At 40.3% G+C, this 25,160-nt stretch overlaps 1 protein-coding gene across 2 annotated transcripts; it reads right to left on the bottom strand.

Moving 5' to 3' along the window:
* Positions 1 to 41: 41 nt before the first annotated feature.
* Positions 42 to 25,109, bottom strand: LOC120559913 (voltage-dependent L-type calcium channel subunit alpha-1D-like). Of its 2 annotated transcripts, none has more exons than XM_039802010.1 (47): positions 24,583 to 25,109; positions 23,597 to 23,786; positions 22,748 to 22,853; positions 19,569 to 19,708; positions 19,326 to 19,471; positions 19,070 to 19,222; positions 18,789 to 18,985; positions 18,580 to 18,683; positions 17,875 to 18,017; positions 17,715 to 17,783; positions 17,568 to 17,631; positions 17,443 to 17,469; positions 17,163 to 17,323; positions 16,838 to 17,063; positions 16,490 to 16,697; positions 16,250 to 16,370; positions 16,059 to 16,131; positions 15,839 to 15,902; positions 15,693 to 15,750; positions 15,490 to 15,586; positions 15,236 to 15,365; positions 15,065 to 15,124; positions 14,847 to 14,953; positions 14,483 to 14,570; positions 14,173 to 14,280; positions 13,689 to 13,741; positions 13,439 to 13,585; positions 12,583 to 12,784; positions 12,308 to 12,466; positions 12,103 to 12,213; positions 11,926 to 12,009; positions 10,556 to 10,576; positions 10,288 to 10,416; positions 10,125 to 10,190; positions 9,828 to 9,919; positions 9,458 to 9,617; positions 8,172 to 8,299; positions 7,969 to 8,065; positions 7,770 to 7,872; positions 7,558 to 7,659; positions 7,274 to 7,398; positions 5,410 to 5,750; positions 4,989 to 5,285; positions 3,279 to 3,640; positions 2,196 to 2,308; positions 1,776 to 2,108; positions 42 to 859 (listed from the first exon to the last, which is right to left on the bottom strand). In XM_039802010.1, the coding sequence occupies exons 1-47, from the start codon at positions 24,593 to 24,595 to the stop codon at positions 653 to 655; spliced, it is 6,285 nt and encodes a 2,094-aa protein (XP_039657944.1). In that variant the 5' UTR covers positions 24,596 to 25,109; the 3' UTR covers positions 42 to 652. The 2 variants fall into 2 exon arrangements, with proteins under 2 accessions (XP_039657944.1, XP_039657943.1); XM_039802009.1 differs by having other exon boundaries at positions 17,568 to 17,634.
* Positions 25,110 to 25,160: the final 51 nt, after the last annotated feature.

Raw genomic sequence — 25,160 nt, forward strand, 5'->3', positions numbered from 1 at the left:
GAGCATAACTGTTACACAAATTAAAATTAAACAGACATTTGAGAAAACACAATGCTTTATTTATTGTCACAAAAATCCCAAAATTTGCTATGAGTTTTCAAGTTGCATATTAAAGGATATTTAATATTCAGCATATTTAAAAAGTTCTCTAAAATAGTGAATGCTGTTGGTCACTCACATTGTTTTGGGTAACAAAGTATTAATGTTTTATTGATGTTATAGTATAATATTTTTCTATTTTTACAGTTTATACAGGTGTATAAAGTGACAGCAATTCAAGTACAGTACAAAATGAGAATACAATGCAAAAAAATGGTCCACTGTCATTATAATGCTAAGAGCCACAGTTTTCTGTCACATTTAGCACAAAACACTGCAGTCATAGTGTTCATAGGAATTGTTGTTGAGTCCTGCCACATCAGTGTGTGTGTGTGTGTGTGTGTGTGATTATGTGCGTGTTTTGGCATTTACAATTAAAAGTATATCTTACTAACACATCATTTTACCATGGAACAACAAAAAAGACAAAATTGTCCCATGTGTATCACATCATTCTTACACTTGTGCTCTCCAGTCCACTAACTGTTTTCTCCAGAGCAGATTAAAACACACACGTTCACTTTCTCACACAGCTATTTCAGTTTTGCTGATTTCAGTAAGAAATCACGCAGTTCATTTCATCAGCCAGGTCCTCCTCAAAGCGAGAAATGGACTGACTGGCTCCGCGAGCTATGAGGTCAGTGGCAGCGATCTCCATGTCGTCCATACTCATGTGACAGGCTTCAGCAATCTCCCGCTTGGCAAAGCTCACAAACTTGGGGTCCCTGGCGTAGACACCGAGACCCTCGGAGATCAGGATCTGACATTAGCAAGAAAGAACAAGAGCAGAGGAACAATGATGTAAGACAAGAATTACGTTTCCAGCCACTTATTCTCTTTAACACGCAAACATAAACATGCATGTCTATCTTATTATCAAAGTGTTCAATGCACAGAAAATGTAATCAGCTGAACAAGTCGCTTAGCCAAATTAAAATGCAAAATGTTGCAACTTTATTTCTTTTATCATAACTTTAACAGCGCAGTGACAGCAAATGGAGACTAAGAATTTTTCTCAGTGGTGCACCGATATATAAGATTACAATATCAGCATTAAAAATCAATATTGTCTTTTTACTGCTGATGTTTAGTCGATTGTGAAATATATATGTGTATAGTATTTACAGTATGAGAGCATGCATGTTATATGAAAAGATAGGTTCACAATTTTTCAAGACCCATATGAAAAGTTGTACAGGTTTTTCTTGCTGTAATCATTCCTCCTGTTCATACTGGCCATTAATAGATGCCTTCCTAATGTGCTTGCAATAAAAAATTGATAGGAGACAAAATCCAAAGTCTGTTGTTCTGTGCAAAGGTATATTCCAAAGATTATATGTAGTTAATGTAAGGTCTCAGCAGCCTGAGTTAGTCAAATCATGTGAGTATCTTTTTAGTACAACATTTTCTCTATTGACTGTTGTGTAGACAAATTGTCAACCTATCCTTTACTACAGCTGCTAAAATGTGGATTTAGGTGAAAAAACATTGGTTTTAAAAAACAAAAAAAACATGAAATAAAAGAAAAAAAACATGAAATAAAACAAAACAAAACATTACATCAAACTGCTGGAGGGCCGTTATTCAAAATAGTGTATATGTTTATTAGTTGTGGATACTGGTGGTTGCTATAGGTTTTCTCATTCACAAAAATCCCCTGCTACATTATTACTCACCGACTCAACCAGACTGTCTGCACTGCCTTTATCTAAGAAGCCCTGGTTGATTGGTGGCATCCTCATGCTGCCGAAGGTCCTGGTCTGACCGGGGTACCAGCCAGGTGCCCTGCTCCCTGCAGGGAGGCTGGCAGAGCCGTCGCTCCACAGTGGCTGGCTGTTGCCAGTGGCTTCGTCCACAAGGATCATAGGGCTGTAGATGAGTTTGCCTCTGCGTCCCGCGGGGCCTATTATTCCTGGAAGAGTAGCGGTGCCAGCTGATGTGGTGTTCACCCAGGAGGCAGATGTCATCGAGGACACACTGCTGGGCCGGGCGTCCAGGCTGGCCTGGGTCTGACACAAGAAAGCAAGAGCAGGAGAAGACCATGAAACAAGATGAGACACACTCATTTTGAGAGTGTGTGTGTGCCGTTGCTTTACCTGTAGACGGGATCTGTATGGCGATGTGTTTCCACGGTAGCTCCCTGGGATGGGGAGGTCATCCCCATTGGTCTGTGGCCTCAGACACTGTAAGTTAAAGGACGGTGTACGACCTGAAACAATAAGCAGGAAAGTGTTAGGAAACTGTCCAGGATGCAAGACTACAACCCTGCGTGGAGGGATTCAGCATTGGCAGTGCCGAATTAGCCCACTAGGGGGCCTCATGGCCCTATTTAACCCCTGTCTGTGGAAAATTTGGTTAAAACAAATGTTTGCACCATAATAAATCTTAAAAAATGTGAAGTGGTGTGTTCAAGCTTAAATGGGGTGTGACGTTGCCCTCAATATTTGAGTTGATACTCTGCTTTAGTGGTGCAAATCTGCCATTAATCAAACCCCCACAGCTCTGTCACATGAACTCACGTACCGCTTCATCAATTCCCAATGTACTGTATGTTCCAAATGTATAACACTATTCATTAATTTTTTCATGTTGAACGGTCAAAATTAAGGTTGGTTTGTTCAGCATTAATACAACTACTACTACTATTACTACTATTTGGAGTGAAGCTGAATGTTTTACTTTTAGTGAATCATTTGAACTGTCATTACTTTCAGCTATTTATATCTACCATTTATTCATTACTTTTAGCTACCAGTTTAAACTAAGTTCTGTGCTCGCTTGCTAACTAGTTTTCATGCACTCTTACATAACTGCAACATGAAGTGTTTAGGTGTCTCATCATTTTCATCATATCATGATTTCAATTTCTTCAAATGAGTTGAGCTGCTCCAAAATCTTTCCACGTACCTCCTGGAAACAGCAGAAGTACCTCCTGGGGTACAATTACCCCTGGTTGGGAATCACTGCTCTATAGCAGTTGCCAGATCTACCTAGTTGGTAATCCAGCCTTGAGCATTAGTAGTAAAAGTCTGTGACTACAATCCCATGCATATATTACTTGTGATTATTCCACAGCATAGTTACCAGCCAGCTGTATTGTATTGTACTGTTCTGTTCTGTATAATATACAAAATGATATTACCTATATTGCCCCCTAACAAAGAAGGTATGTTTCTCACCTCTTGGTATGGGAGGAAGCAGTCGTCTCCTGAAATGTGTGCCATTCTCATTTCCATTGTAGCCATTCCCAGTGTAGCCACCGAAAGTGCTGCCATTTTCCATGCCGTTTATTGTACTTCCATTCCCATTGATGCTAATGATACTGCCGTTGCTGTTGTCTGAGTATCCATTCCCATTATATCCATTTGTGGCATAGGGAATGGGGCTTTCAATAACACTCCCATTCATGTTGGTGTCATTATAACCGTTATCAAAGCTGTTGGCATGAGTATCATAGTGTATCCCCCCAATGCTGTCGGCTCTTTCCAGGCTCTGTCCATGGTAGCCTGCCTCAGGAGAGACAGCTTCTGGATACACGTACCTACAAGATCCAAATAAATACTTTGAGCATAATATAATATTCTCAAAGGAACAGTTTGACATTTTGAAAAATATGTGTATTTGCTTTTCTGTCGAGAGTTAGATAAGGAGATGGATACCATCTCATGTCTTAAACATTAAGCTGGAGCCAGGAAACACTTAGCTTAGCATAACGACTGGGAAAAGGGGGAAATAGCTATAAACATGTTATATATCTTGTTTGTTTAAGATGTAAAAAAAAAAATAAACAGTCTAAAAATGACAAGATAAGTTAACCGCCCGCTGGCCCTAGCTTCATATTTAAAGAGCCCTTATTATGCCCGCCCACATTCCTATTTGATGATGTCACTGATTGAGAATGCCAGCCCAGTTTTTCATATGTGATGCCCATAGGTGCTGCCTGAGAAAGCACAGCCTGCCCTAGCCTGGTCCTACCAGACTCTCGCACATTTCATTTGTACAGAGAGTCTGGCCACTCTCCATTGACAAGTGTTGCTTGAAGGCGGGTACTCTGTTGAAGTTGAAAACTATTGGATCTGCACAGAGACACTCTGGATCTGCCATAACCAATCGCTAACGTTTGGTCGTCAACTCATTCACCACTAACGGAGCGAGCTGGAAAATCTAACTTTTCCCGAACCCCGTGGGGAGGAGGGCCACAACATCATGGCCACCAACAAAACAGACTGTTCTTGCTCGGGCTTTAATTTCTGGATATTCGGCAATCGTTGCCACAACGGACCGAATGGCTTCGCTCGCATCTTTCTCCGCCACCATTAACGGAACTACAACTCAAATTAGCGCACAACCTTAACGTCATCGTTCTCAGCCACTCCCTCTGTTCGCTGATTGGACTGATCAAGATTTGACCGGAGAAAACCCAAGAATATACCGCAAACCCAGACGTAGTACTGAAGGAAAATGAAAATTGAGCGGAAGTACGTAGGAGGGCGGAGCCAGGCTAAGCCTGCCCAGTGGCTTGATTAAATTTGGTTGACCAATAACAACATAGTGGGACAGCTGACCAATCAGAGCAGACTGGGCTTTTCAGGAAATTGGGCCAAGAGCTCAGACAGAGTGTTTCAGGCAGAGGTGCTGTGGCAAAGGGCAGTATGAGAAACATAATATGTTTTTTGAACATCAGCATATTCTAGTAGACCCCAAGATTACAAATATGCCGCTGAAAAGAAGTATAAGAGGGGCTCTTTAACAAACAGACATGAGAATGGTATCGAGCTTCTCCTCTAACTCTCGACATATAATAAATGAGCGTATACTAACTATTCCTTCATTTAATCATGTAACATATATGCTGTATCTCTCTCTTTACTCCCTTGCTTGTGTCTTACCTGTCTACTGATGGTAGGTTTGCAGCATCCCCTTCAGTGCTATAAACCTGCTCAGCTACTCCGTTTGTGGCCGCCACAACTGGTTCTTCAACTACAACCGGTTCTTCAACTACGACCGGTTCTTCAACTACGACCGGTTCTTCAACTACCGGTTCTTCAACTACGACCGGTTCTTCAACTACAACTGGTTCTTCAAGTACGACCGGTTCTTCAACTACAACTTGTGCTATCTCTGGGGTAGGAGGAGGAGGAAGACAAGGAGGAGAAGGAAGAGGCAACTCGCTGATGGAGTCCACCCTGAACAGGAGAAGAAACAACTCATTATGTCATTTAAAAAAACAAAAAAAACAATACAGTATCAAAGTGTAACTGGTTATATAATGTAATGAACACAGCTTTGTATAAAATGAGAGAAACACACCTGATGGGCAGAGGATCGGACCTCACAGGCTGCTCTGTTACAACGCTGACTCCTGCCAGCTCTGACCCTGGTCTCTGGTGCTCCTGCAGGCCCGTCACCTGCTCTGTGATCACGCCCCCGTTGGCTGCCTTGGGCTGAGGTTCCATGAGCACAGTTACCTGCTCTACCAGCGTGTCTATGGGCGACGCACTGGCGGGCTTTGTTTTCGAGGAGGTTCCCTGCTCGCTGTTGAATATGTCATCGCTGCCCATCTCTCCATCCACACCCTCCTCTTCTTCCAGGTCACAGGCCATCGCCAGACGCATCTCTGGAGCCAGGTCCTGCAGCGTCCGCAGCCCGAGCTGAGAACACAAATATACTTCTTAACATTAACACCCCAAGTGTTTATAATGACACTCTGGCAAATACCCAGTGGTGGAAGAAATATTCAGTCTATTCTTTAACTGAAGTAAAAGCAGCAATACTACATTGTAAAAAATACTCTGTTACAAGTAAAGGTCCTGCATTAAAAAAACTATGAAAGTATCAGCATAATATATACAGTAAGTACAGAACGTAAAAGTACTCATTATGCAGAATATTCCATTTCAGATTCTTATATTCCTATATTATATTACTGAATTAGGTTTAGTGAAGCATTAATGTGTTCATCATTTTATTGTTGCAGCTGGTAAAGGTGGGGTTAATTTAATCACTGTATATACTGCTGGGTAGTTTAACCTATAATAATGCTTTCTATATTTATTAGTTGATTTACAGTGCCTTGCAAAAAACCCCCTTTTATTTTTTTTCTTTTTTTTTTTTTTTTTTTTTTTTTTTTTTTTTTATATTTTTTTTTTTTTTTTTAATAAAAAAAAAAAAATAATTTTTTTTATTAAAAAATTTTATTTTTTTTTTTTTTTTTTTTATTTTTTTAAAAACCCAAATTTATTTTATAAATAAAAAAAAAAAAAAAAAAAAAAATTTTAAAAAAAAAAAAACCACCCCACCAAAAAAAAAAAAAATTAAATTAAATTTTTTTAAAAAAAAAAAAAAAAAAATTTAATAAAAAAAAAAACACACCACCACAACAAAAAACCTTTAAAAAAAAAAAAAAAAAAAAAAAAAAAAAAAACACCAACAAAAAAAAAAAAAAAAAAAAAAAAAAATTAAACTGTATATTTTGTATTAAAAATCTGAATCGTCAAAGTAGCTAAAGCTGTCAAATAAATGTGGTAGAGTAAAAAGTATAATATTTGCCTCTGACATGTAGTGGGGTAGAAGTATAAAGCAGAATAAAATGGAAATACTCAAGTAAAGTACAACTTCCTTTAAAATTGTACATAAATGCTGTAACTTAGTAAATGTGCTTAGTGACATTCCACCACTGCAAATATCCATAATATATCAACAAAGTTAAAGTCCCCTTCCACACCTGATTTGGATGTTTGATCTTCTCTATGCAGAAGGTTGTTTGTGCAGAGTTTGACACTGAGGAAAGTGTCACATGTGTCTGTGCTCACATTAAATCTGAGTTTAACATGTGTTCGTAAGAGCAGGATTCTGTGACGTCTAGTTTGGAGCCAATCGAGTTTGACTATGTTATCTTAAACAAATGTGATGTGGTAACTTATAACCTCCAGTGCACACATTAAGAATGAACTGTTCAGGGACATAGGAAACGTCTTGTGTCTAGTAGGTAAACTTTAAAAAAATAAATAAAAAATTGCATATTCATAGATTCATTTTTGGAGTAGTTGTTTAACAAAGTAACTTAACTATCTTGTGGGAAAGAAAACATATTCGAGACAAATTATTATTTAAAGTGGAGTACTTTTACATGTCTGAATGGGATCTTTAAAGTGAAAAGCACAATGTATGTCACCTGCAGAGAAGCCGCCCTGTCCTTCCTTTTGGATTTCCTCTCCCTCTCCTTTCTCTTGCGGAACTTTTTAAAATAGTCCTGAATCAAGAAGCTGGCATAAAACTTCCCACAAGTCACCTCATCCCCTGAGGAGGAAAAAAAAGCAAGTTAGTGATGAAAATGTGGAAGGCCAAGTGAAGAACATACAGTATATTTTTGAAAACTGATTATATTGCAATGCAGGCATGATTTATGCTTTCACAATTTTTTATCATGGCTGATAGCTATGTAAATTCTTGTTGTACCTCTAGGGGGAGGAATGACTTCATCAATGAGCTTGGGCTTGGTGCGTTTCCAGAGCTTCTTAATGATCACCTTCAGCTCTTCATTCTGCTGGTCGATGGGGCCTGAGGGGAACAAAAGGAACAAAACCTGAAACAGCAGCCTAACAACACTGACTCAGATACTACAGATACAATGCAGGGGTCTCTGTCTATGCACGTGTACGATATCTAACCTTCAGTCTTGATCTTGAGCGAGGTTCGCACAAGAGCAAACAGAGTAGCGCTGAAGGTGACTGTCCCATCGCTGTGCAGTGGGACGTTCATAGCAACCAGTCTCTGAGAGAGCACGAGGCAGAAGGAGTGAGAGCTATCTACTGTATCTGCTCATGTTATTCACATCAAGTGTGCAGCACTGAATTTGTGTCGACTTACCTTGCATGCAACACGATGAGGACACAGTTTTCCAAAACCAAGAGGTGGCTGAATCCTACGCAGCATCGTGACGACATCGATGTGTTTGATACGACCGCTGCGAGAGGCAGACGAACAGACATTTACTGACAGATAAGAATATTCTGGGAATAGTTAGAGGGGACAAACAGAAGAGCAGACGGTTAAAGAGAAACGAGTCATACGTGGCCTCTGGATCGTAGTCAGACCAAACTCTCTTAAACTCGTCCAGGTGGTGAGTGCCGAGCACCGTCCAGTCTCGTGTCAGGTATTCAAAGTTGTCCATGATGACGGCAATGAATAAGTTGATAATCTTGATAGAGAGGACAGAAACATAACGACTACTTGTGAACAACCTGCCAATTATAAAAAACAAGACTTGTAAACTGACTTTTCATTAGTGGGTATCTGTTTGCTTCCACATGCATGTGATTATCAGAGTGGCCTTCATAAGGACGTATATGTCAATTCATCCAGTATCGGTGAATTTCGCAAAACCCAGCAGGACAAAGGGTTTAGGGTCTATTTTAGCAGCCAGGGAGGGTCCCAGTGGGTCTCTGCCAATGGTCAAAGACCACACACAGACTGGTGGATGTCAGCTGTCCACAGAAGAAGAAACCATAGAAGCAATGTGAGACCCACACAAAGAGACAGAGTCGAACATGAACCTGGACGCTGTGGTTGTAAATCTTGCTTCAAGGAAACAAGGCAAGAGCTGAGAACTGCGATGGTGGTCTCAAATCAACATTTTAAAACAGATGGAGTGCATTAAATATGTAAGGTTGGCCTGCGTGCAAATTCACTTCTTAAATTTAGGCAATGCAAAGACATTTCAGCGTGGGAACTTGCTGGAACTGGTTTATACTTTAAGTGAATTTAAGGTCTTCAGCACCATATAGAATTACACTCTATTATTAGATGACACTGATGCTAATCTTAAACAGGTAATCTGTAACAGGCAATACTGTAAATCCAGGTCTGCAACAGCTAAAATATGTCAGATGTGTCAGATTAGACCCTGTTCTCGTACATTCTGCAGGTTCAAAGTCACCTTCATTTAACCTGTTTAATGTCTTAAAATAGCACTGAAGTCATGGAAAAGTTACCAAAATATTTTCACCCATTTAAATCAGGAGTTTGTTGATTTGGCTCTGCTGTCTAGATTAACATAATCTGCAGAACCATGAGTTCTCTGAGGAGCTGGGAACTGGAGAAGGCAGGGTTAGCGTTCTAAAACTGCTACCGCTCAGTTGCTGCAATACTATCCTCTCTGCTTTCATCTGACTTTAATCCCACTTGACCTGGCAGCCTGTAAAACACAAGTCTGAATTAATTATACCTAGATTTAATTTGCAGTCAGAAGGCTGTATTAAGTTATATCAAAAGGATGGAATGTGTTTTACTTGAAAATTATCTCAGAACTGAGTGATTAAAAAAACCCAGATCGTTAATCCTCCTCAGCTTCACTCACCAGGTAAGCACAGAGCATGAAGAAGCTGATGAAGTAGATGTAGGCTAAGTTGCTACCGCAGGAGAACTCTTCACCAGGCTCAGTGTCGGATTCTGGGTCACAGCGTCTGCCTGGCAGAGCTGCCAACATAATCTCCTGCCACTGCTCTCCTGTGGCACATCTACAAAGACACAGACAGGGCGGCATTTTCATTTGGCCTGTATTTACTGCATTCACTAAGATCTTTTACATCTTGTTTCAAAGGAAGATAATGACATTATTTGGCTTTTGACTTACTCCTGGCAGCAAATGAATGCAAGTAACATTTGAGCTGTTATAACACTTTGAAAGCTCTCGTAACATTTGTCTCTTTCTGGCTAAAATGGCTCACCGGAAGAGCACCAGAACAGCCATGAAGAAAGTCTGGAAGTTGCAGTTTCTGTTGATATGTGTGTCGTCATCGATGGCCACTTTCCCAAATGTCTGAAAGGACACTCGGTAAGAAACAAACAGCTACAGCCATAGTCAATATAGTCAATATGACTAGTAAAAACTAGTAAAAACTGAGTGAAGTGGGGGCAGACTGTCATGTAAAGTTTTGTTTATCATTAATTGGTAATTGATTCATTTTAAGTTGGTGGAAATGAGACCATTTAACTGCTGGATCACTTTAATAAGAGAGACTCACCTGCATGCCAATCACAGCATAGATGAAAAAGATCATCGCGATGAGCAGACCAACATAAGGCAGGGCCTGAGTAGAATAAAGTCAAAGTTACAATTACAGAAAAGGAGTTCATAAGAGTCATGACAACAGTGAATCCTTTGTGTTTTGTGAATTATTCGCTGACCTGGAGCGACTTGACAAAAGTCCAGAGGAGCGTTCGAATGCCCTCTCCTTTGCTGAGCAGTTTCACCAACCTCAAGACTCGGAATAGACGGAAAAATGTGATGGACACTTTTCCACTCTCTCCTTTACCCTAGAACCGAAAAAAATGTGTTGAGGCAAAAACAGGTGAATAAACGTGTTAATAAATGTGTTACAGTGCTGGTACATATAGTATCTTGAAGTATAAAGAAAAAATATTTGGAGTTGCAGTGGTTGTGTTCAGCTCTCACCTCACCATGGCCGCCTCCTCCCTGGATCCATATTTCAGGAAATCAACAAAAGAGGAAAGAGATTAAAAAGGCATCAGGCACAAATGGTTAAATCTTTGAAGTAAAAGAAAAAAAAACATTTCAATGAATGATTATTTGGATTTTTGTACTGTGTATTTATTCAGTTAACGGTTCAGTTATATAATACTGTTTAAAAGTTGTCTCCACACTGCTAGAACTACTCCTGGTGAAGAAATACTGATTTCTATGGTTGGAAAAATAAAAAATAAAAAGTCAAACTTCAATGCATTTATTCTAAAAATACTGGAATCGGCCTATAAAATACCAACCAAACCCCCCAAAATTCCCAGAAAAAACACCAGAGGAAATGACCTTAGGGTTGTGCAGTAATAGGGAAACCTTTTGATTTGATTTGTTTTTTTTCTGTTTTTTATTCCAAGTAATACATTAACTGCTTTCTACACAAAAGGCTCTTTTTCAAAGTCTTTAAGTAGTTAAGGTAATATTATTATGGGTTAATATGAGTATTGAATAATTGTTTTTGCTAATGTTGTGGTGTGTTTTTCGAGGTTGTGTGTCATGATGGATGTCATACTCTTTCTGCAACAAAAACCTGAACCTGGACCTGAACATAATGTTGATGTGGTAGCGCATGTATTTTGGTTTGAGTTTTTTAGAAATCATCCTTAAGATGCAAGGTGGCGGTGCGGTAAGACGCAGCGGCCACACCGGGGTCCTTAATGAAATGCACTCCTTCTACCTTCACCTCACGGTGGACCTAACTTATAACAATCAGTGCTCTGTTACAAGTCTACTTATGCCCTGTCTTTTGTTGTCTGTTGTCTGTCCTGTCCCTTTTATGTATAATCTATAATGTGTGTGCACTAAATGTAGCCTGTCTCAAATGTCGTTTTTATATATTTTAAATGTAACAGCATGCATTTAAATCCATGTTGAAACGTTGTTTTGTCTCACTATATACTGTGTATATGGTTGAAATGACAATAAAGCCCACTTGACTTGAACATTTTTGAGCCAATAGCTCTCCGTTAGAGTAAATTGGAGTTTTAGTTTTTGACTGAGATGAGAAGGTAACGAATGGATCATGTAACTTTTTCTTTTTTCACAGAACATTTATTCTGCGTCCAACTCATTGCATTTATAGAGACTAAACAGACAAGAGTTCCACTACAGGCTCTTATCAAGCCTCTAAGACAGTATATACAAATGATGCTGGAATTTGGTAAGACTTGTTTGACTTTTTAAATTATCAGATTAATAATTTCACCACTATTTCTCCACAGCAGTAGAGGAAACACTGTGACATAGCTTTTGAGCTTTTATTTTGTCAGCTCATGGAACAAACTTACGCTTAACTCGGAGACGGCAATATCCAACACGCTCCCCACGACAATCAAAGCGTCGAATGAATTCCATGGATCGATGAAATAGTGCTGCAAAGGAAAGAAGAAGCAAAGTGAGAGTCAAAAAACGACAGTGTTGACAGTTGAATGTTTGTCTTCAAAGGTAAGAGAGTGAAACCTCACATGAACCCGCAGAGCCAGTAACTTGATAACCATCTCTATAGTGAAAACCACAGTGAAGATCATGTTGAGGATGTCCATGATGGAGGTGAATAGTTTAGACTGCTCGTAATGCTGGGAGAGAGAAGCAACAACACAAAACTCCAAGTCACAACGCTGAAACAAGTTGATATTTCTGTATTTCACAAAGGAGTTGTGGAAATGATACCTGAATAGCCAGGGTGAGGGTGTTTCCCAGAATCAGCACAAACATGATGTATTCAAACTGGCTGGAGTTGATAATTTTCCAGAATTTGAGCTGGGATGGGTTTTTAGGAATGTAAATCTTTATAGGCTGAGCTTTGAGAGCATAGTACACACACTGGCGCTGCACAGGGGGGGAAAAGAAATAAGCACAAACATCATTTACTTTTGAAAAATGAAACAAATGTATCACAAAAAATTATTTATTTAATTAGTATAAAAAAAAATTAGTTAACTAACTTGATTTTTGTTGAGCTCACAGTTTTTGAATTCGGCCTCTCCTTGCTCTCGAAATGTGATGATGACAAAACCCACAAATATGTTCATCATGAAGAAGGCGATGATGATGATGTAGATGATGAAAAAAAAGGAGATTTCTACTCGGTAGTTGTAAATGGGCCCTCGGTTGATGGCGTTGGCGTCCACGGCCCGGTAAAGGAGCCTTTATACAAAAAAACGCAACAGCGATTTCATAGCCAAAAATTGATTTAAAGAATTGATTTTAAAGCCTGGTTATATTCTGTTTATTTTTTTCATTTTTATTATTGTCAACAAATCCCGTGAGAAGAGAAACTCTTACAATGAGTTGAAAAGTGTAGCCAAACTGATATTCCGTATTCCTCATAGAGCTCCACTGTTTTCCAAAAGCACATCAATGAACCACACTGTTGTATTAGGTGACATATGTCTTCAATATGATGACCTTTGGCGCTGTAATTTATTTTGAATTAACCCCATATAACCTCACTAGACACTAAACATGTATCAATCCATAGCAGAAAATGGTCCCTGAGAAATGCACTATTCCCTCCTGTTTTAATAATATTTTGTAAATCCTACAGTGCCCAGCTCTTCTACGGCATTACTGGGCCATTTAACAAAATTAAACTACATATTTGTTACCAATTTTTAAAGATTTACATCTTCAGTAAGAACGGCAACAGAGTAGGGAAGTCAGAAAGTTTTGGGAGCCGGACTCACGCATTCTTGTTTTTTAATTTTAATGGGATTTGTTGACAATAATACAATAAAAAAATTAACACCAGCCTTACAGTATCCTTTGCATTGATAGAAACAATGTAAAGTTACTACTCACTGTGGCCAGCCTTCAAATGTCGACACAGTGAATAAAGCCAGCATGCCCATGAGCACATTGTCAAAGTTGAAATCACTGTTTTCCCAAATCCTCTCTTTCACCATGGGGTGGTTCATATCCCCGTCCTGATAGACCACAAACAATCCCCTAAAATCAAACACATAAAAACATTTTATGGCAGTGACGGCATGTTAAAGAGACTCTCGAGTGCCGTCTGTTGTGTAGAGAAATGAGGAAAAGGGAAACTGACTTGCACTCATCAGGAGTGTGTTTGGCTTCATCTGTGCAGCTGTAGAATCTGCCCTGTAACATTAAACACAGAAAGTCAATACCATTAAAAACACTCACTGGCCACTTCCCTTTTTTAAATGAGTGGGTGAGAGTAAAATACACAATATAATGCAGTTCAATACAACAGCTCTTTACAAAGCTCATAACGTTCAGTTTTTGGTGACATTGTTGGAAATGTGTAAATTCAATTATGTTATTATTGGGGGGGTTGGCAGAATATTCGAAAGACCTCTGAGTACAATGCAGTCCAATACAACACAACAAGACCACTAACTATGACCTCAATACTGAAAAGAAAAATGATATGCTGAAACATATAATTTAATAAGCACCTATGACAGTGTCAACAAAGAGTGAACACGAGCATCGTAAAAGCAGAGTTTGTACCTAATAAAGTGGCCACTGAGAGTAGAAATCAAAAGGCTGAAAGCATGAACATGTACCTTGAAGAGCTGCACTCCAATACAGGCAAACATGAACTGAAGGAGTGTTGTGACAATTAAGATGTTGCCGATGGTGCGGATCGCCACGAACACACACTGCACCACATTCTGTGAACACCAAAGGACACGTGTTAGCTTTGAATAGCAACAGACTTGACTTTATATACACTAAATAGATAGCACATATACACCAGAAAAATAGCAAGGTAATGCAATAACCTTGCAATAAACGCTTACACTTACTTACTTAATATATCATTTGAATATAACAAAAAAAGAAAAGATAGCTAAATAAAAGAGAGCTGTTTACCTTTAGTCCCTTGGCTCTGTTAATGGCTCGAAGAGGCCTAAGCACTCGCAGCACTCGGAGGATCTTGACCACAGAGATAGCACTTGAACTGAGAGCAACAATGCAAAATATTTAGAGTCAAGGAAACTGAAATTTTTGCAAATAAAGGATACAAAAAATAGGGCACAATGGGCTGGGAAATAGAGACTATAAAGTCTAAAACAACATTGGGAAAATGAAATAATTTCTGAGTGTTAGCCACAAATTTGAACACTTTAAAGAGACATCACTGCTTCCACACATTACAGCTACACAACAGTGACTCCTATTGATTTTTCTGTCAGAATACAACAGTGCAGTTTGTATTAGACGGGCATCTACTCACTGTAAAAAGAAAGACGTGAGCGACACACTGACAACCAGCAGGTCAAGAAGGTTGAAAGCGTTTCGACAGAAGGAGCCGGAGTGCAGAAAAGCTCCGTAGACTGTCATCTAGACATGAGCGAGGGAGCGAAGAAAGAAAGTTAAATGTTGTAGACATTATGTGTTATTGAATAACACCATGTTCAAGCACAAGTCAATTTTAGCCACTGCAACAGTTACCTTCAGTACGATCTCCACTGTGAAAACTGAAGTGAAAACATAATCGGCATAACCGAGCACCTGAGGATGAGAGAAAATAGATTTTAGTATTGAATCTTGTTTATTGTGAAGGTAATAATGAGCAGATGGACATGGTCTGCCGGTATGAGGCTCTGATGTGGTCTTTCTTACTATGTTCCTGAATGAGTGGGATTTGATTGGATCCTCAGCAGCCAGGGAAATACTACTCATGATGATGAAGATGAGAATGAAGTTGGTGAAGTAGGGGTGATGGATGAGGTTGTGGCAGGCGACTCGCAAACTGAGAATATGATGGAAATTACAAAAGGAAAGTGGATTCTTTTTTTGCAATGTCTGTATCGTTACTGTTATAGAAGTATAGTGACATGAGGTTGATTTTTGACGCATGTATGATGTCAGATTACCAGTTTTTCTTTCCAAGAATGAAGAAAGAGCTTCCATCAGGGATTGGGATGATCTTCTCTTTGGGCCCTGAGAACTCAGGCTTTAATGGAGAAACTCCTATAATTAAATAAAGCGCAAATAAGAGAGTATTAAGAGGCAGTCTACGTCTTTAATCAGCATGTCTGCTGTTTTTCCTGCAGGGCGGGGTGTCTGTCGGACTCACCCTCCAGTCCTTCGATGGCCCTCAGCTCCTCGTTTTCCTGCCAGTCATCCTCCTCGTTCTACACACGAGACAAAAGATCAGTCTGGCATTTCACTTTTTTAACAAAGTCCAATATGTTGCAGTAAAGAAACAAAAATATTCTCTACCCCTGCTTCTTCATCCTCTTTCTCTTCATCATCATCCCACTCTTCTTCCTCTTCCTTTTTCTCCCTGAAAAAAACAAACTGCAATTAACCTAAAGCGCAATTGTTTGAAAATAATATTTTTGTATGGGCTAAATAAACTGATCAGTCTAAGTGCAGCAGGAAACAGAAGGATGGGTCCGGTACGGCTGCTCACTGTCATCTTTTCTTATGCCAAACTTACTCGACTTTGGTCTTTCCGCCGCCTCCTGCCAAGTTGTCCACAGCGATAGCCAAGAAGACATTGAGCAGAATGTCTGATCACAAAATTAAGGAGCCCCATTTGTTTGCATTTGGAATTAAAGACCAATCATGTAATGCTCAGACTTCAAAAGGAATCAGACAGTAAGGGCACAAAACACTGGAAAAGGATACAGTTACCACAGACAAAGAGGATGACAAAGTAGATGCACACCACCATGTTGGGGAAGATGGGACCTCCATAGGCCATAATGCCGTCGTACATCACAGCGTTCCAGTCCTCTCCGGTGAGGATCTGTAAAGAAAAGAGAGACACAGAAGACAGACGGAGTGAGAGACCGGTAATTGATACCACAATAGTAGTAAAGTAAAGAGTGGAGTATCATTGTGAGATATAGAGGAGATGTAAATCACCTGGAAACAAGTGAGCAGAGCCTGAGGGAAGGAGTCAAAAGTACTTCTCTTCATCTGAGTCTCGTCAAAGTTGAATTTGCCTCCAAACAACTGCATGCCCAGCAAGGCAAAGATGATGAGGAAGAGGAAGAGCAGGAGCAGAAGGGAGCAGATAGCTTTCATGGAGTTGAGCAGCGAGTTGACCAAGTCGGACAAAGCAGCCCAGTGCCTGGAAATAACAAAATCAAAGAGAGCAAAGTCACGATAAAAAAATTAAATAAAAAAATAAACGGCAGGTACATCTACAACACTGGTTCCTTCCTCATGCGGTCGACTGATGTTTCACCACTAAACTCTGGCACCAATTACCGAGTCATCTTGAATATCCTGAGCAGTCGGATGCAGCGCAGCACAGAGATGCCGATGGGCGGGATGAATTCCATCTCAACGAGCAGCGTCTCGAGGATGCCGCCGCACACCACAAAGCAATCAAAGCGGTTGAACAGCGCCATGAAATAGATCTGCAGGCCAAAGGCGTACATCTTCATCAACATCTCCAGAGTGAAGAGCAGCAGCAGGACCTTGTTGGCTCGCTCTGAAGGACAAACAGAGAAGAAGAAGTCATATTTTTTTCCATCAGCGAGTCTACCAAGTGTAGAGTTGGAGTACAGCTCAGGGAGGAACGAATTCTTACCTTGCATTTCTGTGAGCCACTTTGGCTGGCCGTAATGCTCGGAGGCACTGGCCACTGTGTTGAGAAACACCAGCAGAAGCACTAACCAGTAAAAGTTATTGGTCTTGACGGCCACACGGCAGTTCTTCCTCATTGTATGATTCAGCTGGCACAACTGGTCGCTAAAAAAAGAGATGGAATAGTGTTTTGAATGAGGTGTGCATTTTGACGAGGGTGTAGCAACTAATAAAATTCATAAGGAGTGCTTTGGAATGAGCCCTTTTTAATTTTCTCATCTTACCAGAAGCTATTGGCCATCATCTTTGCCCTGAGAAAACAAGAAAATGATCAAATCATGAATTGACTTCATTAACGCCTGCATGCCAGTGATTAAAAAACAATGCTGTTATTTCTCTGTTGCCTTACATGAGAGAAGAACAGAAGCCACTGTCATCATCGAGGTATGCTATATCATCATCTGAGTCGGACTCTGCTGAAAACAGATAAGTACCGGCTATTAAAGAGAATCACGTAAAAAATAAACACGATAACAGAGCGTGACAGCTAACATACCTCCACCATCCTCACTGTGCTTGTACCAGCCAAACTTCTTCATCATCTTTTTCTTTGCTATCGCAGCACCTTTTAAGTCAAACAGAGCCAGGTGATGTGTAAATACAAAGCCACATGTCATTTCTTTTGGTTTGTCTACATAAATATGTCTTTAACTAACGTTTGTTTCCTTCTTCGTCCACATCCTCGGCCTCTATGAGCCAGTCCATGTAGCCTATCATGTCCTCCTCCATCTGCTTGCTCTCCTGTGCCTTCTGCAGCTCCCCTCGCGCCACAGCCTTTTCTCTTTCCTTGGAGAACTCTCTGTGTACATACACAAGATCAAGAAACTCAGTAAAAAACTGTAAAAACAAATGTATGGGATTCATTTTGTTTCTCATAACTAGGGCTGGGTATCTTTCAAAAAATGTGGATACCGGTACCGATACCGATACCAATACCGTGACTTCGATACTGGTTCCTAAACGATACTTTTTTCGATACCAATTTTATAAAACAAAAATAATTTACAACATTACACATTAAGGCACACATCTGTTTTATTTCTTTTTCAGCTCCTACTACGCGAGCCCCGTCTCTGTACGTAACGTTGCAAGTTTTTCCTGTGTGCCTCTATGACGTGTAACGTTAGACAACCAAACACAAACATTATTAGGTCTTGGTAGAAGTACGCTGCATGCTTATTGGCTAACTGACGCTGATGAGATTCACTCCTTAGGCATTGAAATTGGGTATTGAATGACGAGGCATTTTTCGATAATCACTACTTTTGAGGCAAATTGGGCGGTGCCTTAAAAATGATTGAATTCGGTCCCCGGTCCTACTCATAACACACAAGAAATGCACAGAAAGCTAAGCAACCTACCCGCTCAACACACCCAATACGAGATTGATAATGAAAAACGATCCAAAGATGACCAGAGAAACAAAGTAAACCCATGGAATCTCAAAGCCAATGGCATCATTCATCTGTGCAGAGAGACAGAGACAAAGTACAAGTACAGTTAAGCATTTTTTTTTAAATACAACCAACAAATGTAAAACTGTGGAGGAACCAGGAGCATGTGTGTGTACCCAGTAGAGAACATCTGTCCAACCCTCCATAGTGATGCACTGGAAAACTGTCAGCATGGCGAAAAAAATGTTGTCGAAGTTTGTGATGCCGCCATTGGGGCCCTCCCACTTGCCCCTGCATTCAGTCCCATTCCCGACACAAAAGCGCCCGCTCCCGGCAAACGCACAAGGTGACGGATCATCTTCCACTATGAGACCTGGAGCAGAGAACAGCGTTGAGTCCACACAACCATGAAATATGGACACTGTATAAAATCCGTTTTAGTTTAGAGAGCACAGACCTGTGCTGGTGGAGTAGCACGTCTTGTGCATCCTGCCGATAAAAAGCTCCAAGCCAATGATAGCATAGATGATGATGACAAACATGACCAACATACCGATGTGCAGAAGGGGGACCATGGCTTTCATGATGGAGTTCAATACAATTTGTAAACCTGACAAAGCAAACACACTTTTCAGTGGTGCATGTGATGATGAAGCACAGGAACACACATGCAAAAACACATTCAAACAAACTGCAATGAATGAAAGACGCACTTGGCACTCCAGATACGAGCCGAAGTGGTCGTAACACCCTGAAGGCTCTGAGAGCTTTGACATCCAGGCCTCCAGGTTTTCCTGCAGCATGATGGGCCTCTCCTGGCTTATGATCTGTCATGCCCTCTGCTATCACACTGAACAACCTGCACAGACACACATAATAGCTTTCAGAACTTTACTTCTTATTAGTGATAGGACATTTGCAGATGCAAATCTTGACTACGTAAAGCAACAAAATACCCGACAATGACGATAACGAAATCAAGCAAGTTCCATCCGCTGCGTATGTAGGCGCTGGGGTGCATGACTAAGCCGTAGGCAAGAATTTTAGTGAAGGTCTCGATGGTGAAGATGACGAGGAAGACATACTCAACTTGTTCCTAAAAAGAAAAAGAAAAGGCAACGTAAAGATGTTTGGCAAAATTGGAATGACCTTTTTTATAAGTCAGCGAGTGCGTCTGACAGAAATAAATATGGAAGAGTGTTGAAGAAAATGTCAAGTTATTGTCACAGTAAAATAAAGACATTTGGAAATTGATTTCTCTTCGTCACATACAGCAATAACTGGCATTAACTGACTTCTTCATGCGTCTTTCTTGAAACCACATGTGTTATCATTAAAGGCTGACTGTGGTGGCTTTCTAACCTCTTAACCCACTGCCTAACACATGCTTAAGCATGTCCCCGGATCCCTTTTCTGTAACCTTCAGCTTAATGCTTCTAATCACTGCTACCCCTGTCACTAGGCTTTTAAGTCAGGCTGACACAATAATCCTTGCATAATGTGGTTTAGTGCAAGATGACTTGAATACACTAAAATCTGAAACGTTCACCAAAACGTGCTGCAAAAATGGATGATTTTACCTGATAATACAGTTAGTTACTGAAGGTAAGTGTTTATGTTAAACTTTTAGCTTATGTCCTTTCTGCAATCCAATAAAGGGATCTCCTAAGATCTATCCTGCTGCAAGTCTAGGCGTGTGTTTCCCTGACTTCCTGCTACCATTTTTACTAAAATTACCTCAAATCTAATTCAAATATTGGATCCTTTTTATCTCTCTGCAAACAAGGTTTAAGGAGGAGGATTGTTTCCAACAACTGGACTTTTTCCAAATACATATAAAGCTGTTTGTAGGTCACATTGGTTCATATTTCCAATATGCCGAAGTAAAACAGGCTCGTTTTGAGTCTGACCGCGCTGTAATTTGTAATTCACAGACGAAAAATGATCAGAAAGAGAGAGACAAAGAGAGAAGACAAAGACGAGGCAGATGGTTGCTGTTTAAATCAGTCATGATCCCTGACAGGGTCACCTTAACGAGGTCATAGCGCAACTTCTTTCCCCTCTAACACCATTACCACCCAACGGGACACTATTACCTTCTCACTAATTGTTGCTACCTACCGTCATCACAATACTCGACTACTGTCATTTTATTATAAAAAAAGAAACCGAAACTGTTTTCCTACACTTTTGTCACGAATCATGCATACACCTATCAGTGTTCTCACGACTCAGAGGACGTGAGAAGGCAAATCATGTCAGGGGAATCACACAGGATGTTATTAGTGAGAGTCAAGACTTGGAAACAGGAACATAAGAACATACACTGTGTAAAAGAAGCTCAGACATACTTCACATGAACATAGACCATAGATACCTTGACAGCTTCATTTGTTCCCCTGAAAAGGGATCAAGTTGCTCTCAAAAACTTTTTATACTTTCAGTTTCCAAGAAGAAGAAAGCTCTGTATGATCAAAGAGCTCAGCATCTATTTGAAGCTATACTTGAAGTGACACTCTCCATGTCGGGCCCTTTAGATCGCTCTTCAAATACTTTTTTCTCTCACAAGTCCTCTGACCGATCTATTGTCTATGCATCATTAAAGCATGGTATGCATGGTATGTATGGGTGCATCAGACATACAAATAAGGGAATGAATGGAAATAACTATTGGATTAAGACTGGAAATACCTACAGGACTTCCTTCAGTTGCTTTCTTTCCTTTCTATGTAGGAAGGATATTCACCCAGGTTTTTTTTAACAATGTATCCTTGTTTTTGTGATGTGTTCTGTGACTATGTGACTATGTGATGAGTTTTGTTGTTTGTTACATGTTGCTGTGTACTTTTATTTAGAAGTTTATGTGATAGAAGTGCAGCCTCCTTTAGAAGATGGCGGTTATGGAAAAACTCAGTAGCAGCTTTCTTAAGGATACATGAAGGTTCTGGAGACTTTGATGCAGTGGTGTAGTCTAATGTATTGTAGTGGGTATATTGTACTGTATATGTATGGGTGTATACTGTATATATGGGCCAGAATGGGCCTTTTGAGGGGGTTGGGGGGTGCATTTCATAGTGGGGGGTGTGGGTGTTCTGAGTTTTGAGCATCAACGACTTCATTTCCTGCATTCTGACACACTTTTATGCACCAATTTTCAGTGGAAATACCTTTATTTAGCCTATATGAAGGTGAAAAACACAGATGACAATTCAAAATATATCAAAATTACAATGTAAAGTATGGTGTTATGTGTCATTGTGCATTTTTAAGTGGGTATATGGAAATCCTGGAGCTTTCTTAGTGGGTATACTGCGTATACCTGCGTATCACGTAGACTACACTACTGCTTTGATGTCTTACACACAAGCATTTATTGATCTCGATCGAGGAGATTAAGGTAGACAGTACAGTTTAACCATGATGTGCTATTCTGCAGTGCCCTCCCCAACTCTGAGGTCCTGTGCCTTTTCCTGATGCTTATATCCCTAGCCCCAATTATCAGGTATGTGATATCTCAAGATATCGATGGCGCCAAAGAAAAGATGATTAACTTGAGCCTAGTTCTGGGCTGCATAAGAAACTATGGCAGGCCCCTTTACACTGCTTCCACTGACCTCCAAAAGGAGATAGTCCTGGAACCAAAATGTCCCTTATCATGCAGCTGTCTACGTAGGCTCCCTGATTGAGACAGGGAGGCAAGCACAGAACAGGTTTGGTTATCAGAGACTGGATGAATACTCTCGTCCCCTGTCCTGTGACCTATGATGACCTGATGTCTAAGCTTTCCCTTTAGTCTCATCATACCACTACATGGTGTTTCTGGAAATTCCACCACAGTGGCAACGTATGGGTTTAATTCTCACTAGATAACTGACAAAGATACAACCTTCTTGTAGAGTATACAGGCTGTTTTTAAAACACCTGTGCTAGAATGCATTGGTGAAATGAAGATTTTTTCCAGTTTTTTCCACCTTTTCCTTACTATGTAATACTGTGATGATTAATCTCTTCCATGAGATATAGCAGTAAATAAACTTATTTGAGCCTTAATACCAAGCTTAGTGTTGAACTTTCAAAATGAGTTAAAGAGACGAGGTAGGTTAAGCAACTGTATATCTCTCCGCTGAAAACTCACCAGTTGGTGATTGGTAGCGTTGGAGTCATCATCAGGGTACGGCTTGGTGACGCCCATGGCCACACAATTGGCAAAAATGGCAAGTAGAATGAAAATATCAAAGGGCTTGAGGATTGCAGTTAAGGGCACAACAGACCTCGTGAATGCATATTTCCAGGAATATAGAAACAACCGCATAATGCAACTTCACACTAGGGGTGGGACAAAATATCGATACGGCTATGTGTCGTCCTTCTTTGTGCGATTTGAGAATCGATACACTGGCGCGAAATGAAGATATTTTAATGAATAAAATAAAGCTCACTAAAGTAGATTTCCCTGCTCCCAGCGTTGCTACTTCATGGCTCACCGAGGTGGCGCTCCACACATGAATGAGGGAAACTTGACCATAAGCTAACTAGCCTAAGAGGAAGAGGTTTTCAACGGGATGGAGGACAGCAGTTTGAGGTAAATTACAGATGCCCCAGCCACGTTTGAGTCCAAAGTCTGGACCCATAGTTACTCTATAGATCTGTAATTTTAATTTACAGACTGAAAAACTTGTCTCTAACAGTTTGGACTTGCAGTAAATAAAGAGAGAAAACCTGCACTTAACCTTTTTAAGGGCATTTTGTATTCATAGTTCGACCGATATCATGATTATTATATGAGAATTGCTATATCGTGATATTATGGGTATTGTGAGTGTATCATACACTAATGTATTGTGTATCACACCGGGAGGTACCATGTGATTCCAACCCCTACTTCCCACTTCAACATATTCTCATGAACACATTATACATTTGCATGGAGGACTGTCTACATAAACATACATAAACCACTGTGCACTGACACAGAGAAGGATATTTCCACTCTACTAGGGCCAGTGCTGCCATGCGGATGGGGTTGCTGAGGGTGAGGCAGCAAAGAGCTCGGGGGGCCCTGAGGGCGGACTTGTTGGCCTGCATCGCCTTCTTGGCCCCCCCTCCTCTTTTTCTGGCGGAGCCAGTCGACCCGAGGGTGTCTGCTTTTCCTCCATCCCCCCCAGGGGGGGCATCTGTCACAAAAACAAAAAAAAACAGTAATTATGTTATTCTATGTTTTTTAAGCATCCTGAATGCGAAGTAAAAGAAAGTAAGAAAGTAAAATATAGGTATTACATGACCAAAGCAAAATGTATGCTGTGAATTATTTTATTCTTAGCAAGTAAATGTTCTTTGCTAATAGAAGCGTGGGTCTGTTGTTTTGGTGAATACCTTTACTGTCATTACATCAAGCTTAAAACAAGAAAGCTCTGTGGCCAGTAACTGTTGTAGTACATGGTGTGAGTTCTCTCAAAGTTTATTATCCAACACAATTAGGCAAGGATTTGAGCCTGGCTGTAGCAACAGACAGGTATACTGTCCTGAAGGCCTCATATTATTAGACCAGATGTGACCTACTTCTTTAGTAGAAGCAGTGTGGCACTTAGCCCAGCACTATCCCCTACCAGGCCCATGATCACCTGGTGACAAGGCCCTGCACAAAGAATAAGCCTGCAGGTACAGTTATTGTCATCTCACTCATGTAACATATGGCAGAAATATAGCAAACATGCTTTACTATGAGGATGAACTATTTTTTGATCAATGTTGTCAACTTCACGGAATATCTGGAAGTATTATTTCAATAAAATGATTAATCTTCCACCTACAATTTACTGATTTCCCTTCAGCATATCTCTTTACAGTGCACTGAGACTTGTTTTTTTGTTATGCATAACTCTGAAGGTACAATGCGCATATTCTTACTATTACTTACTACATAGGCTATTCTTACTATCTCGACTCGTTGACGTTGTAAGGAGATCCTACCTTTCTTGTCCATGTCCGCAGTTTAACACCACGAAATCACTTCAGAAAACCCAGCATCAACTCCTCAGGGGATCTGCGATGCGTAATGGATCACAGATATGAATTTGGGCCCAAAAACACTTTCTAGGGGTAAAAAAAAAGGACCATCTGCTGCCTATCATTTCATATCCACGCGCAGCATGCCGGTGCAGCTGAGACGCTCCAGGCCATTCTGCTCACCGCCTGCTTTTAGCCGAGAAATCCAATTAAAGCCGATTTCTGGTAATTTCTTATGTGTGTACAAAAAAAAAGCTGAATTGCTTTTATCCACACAGGAACATAACGGTGAGGGAATATTAAAACACACGCGTCCCCATATCCGCAGTGGTCAGTCGGTAGGATTAAACTAGTTGAGCCGTTTAAAAGGATGACAGTGGAAATCTTTCCAGGGGAAGGTGGAGGTAAACTCAGGAGACACTCTGTGGCTCTGTGGGGCTTCTTTGCAAAGTTATAGTTAAACGGAATGGAGGAATATTAAGAAGTATTGTTATTGATAGACAAATTGAGATAGCTCACTACTGCCAAGTTTAAGAACATTT

The sequence above is a fragment of the Perca fluviatilis genome, chromosome 5 (genome assembly GCF_010015445.1).
Source record: "Perca fluviatilis chromosome 5, GENO_Pfluv_1.0, whole genome shotgun sequence".
NCBI classification, from domain to species: domain Eukaryota; kingdom Metazoa; phylum Chordata; class Actinopteri; order Perciformes; family Percidae; genus Perca; species Perca fluviatilis.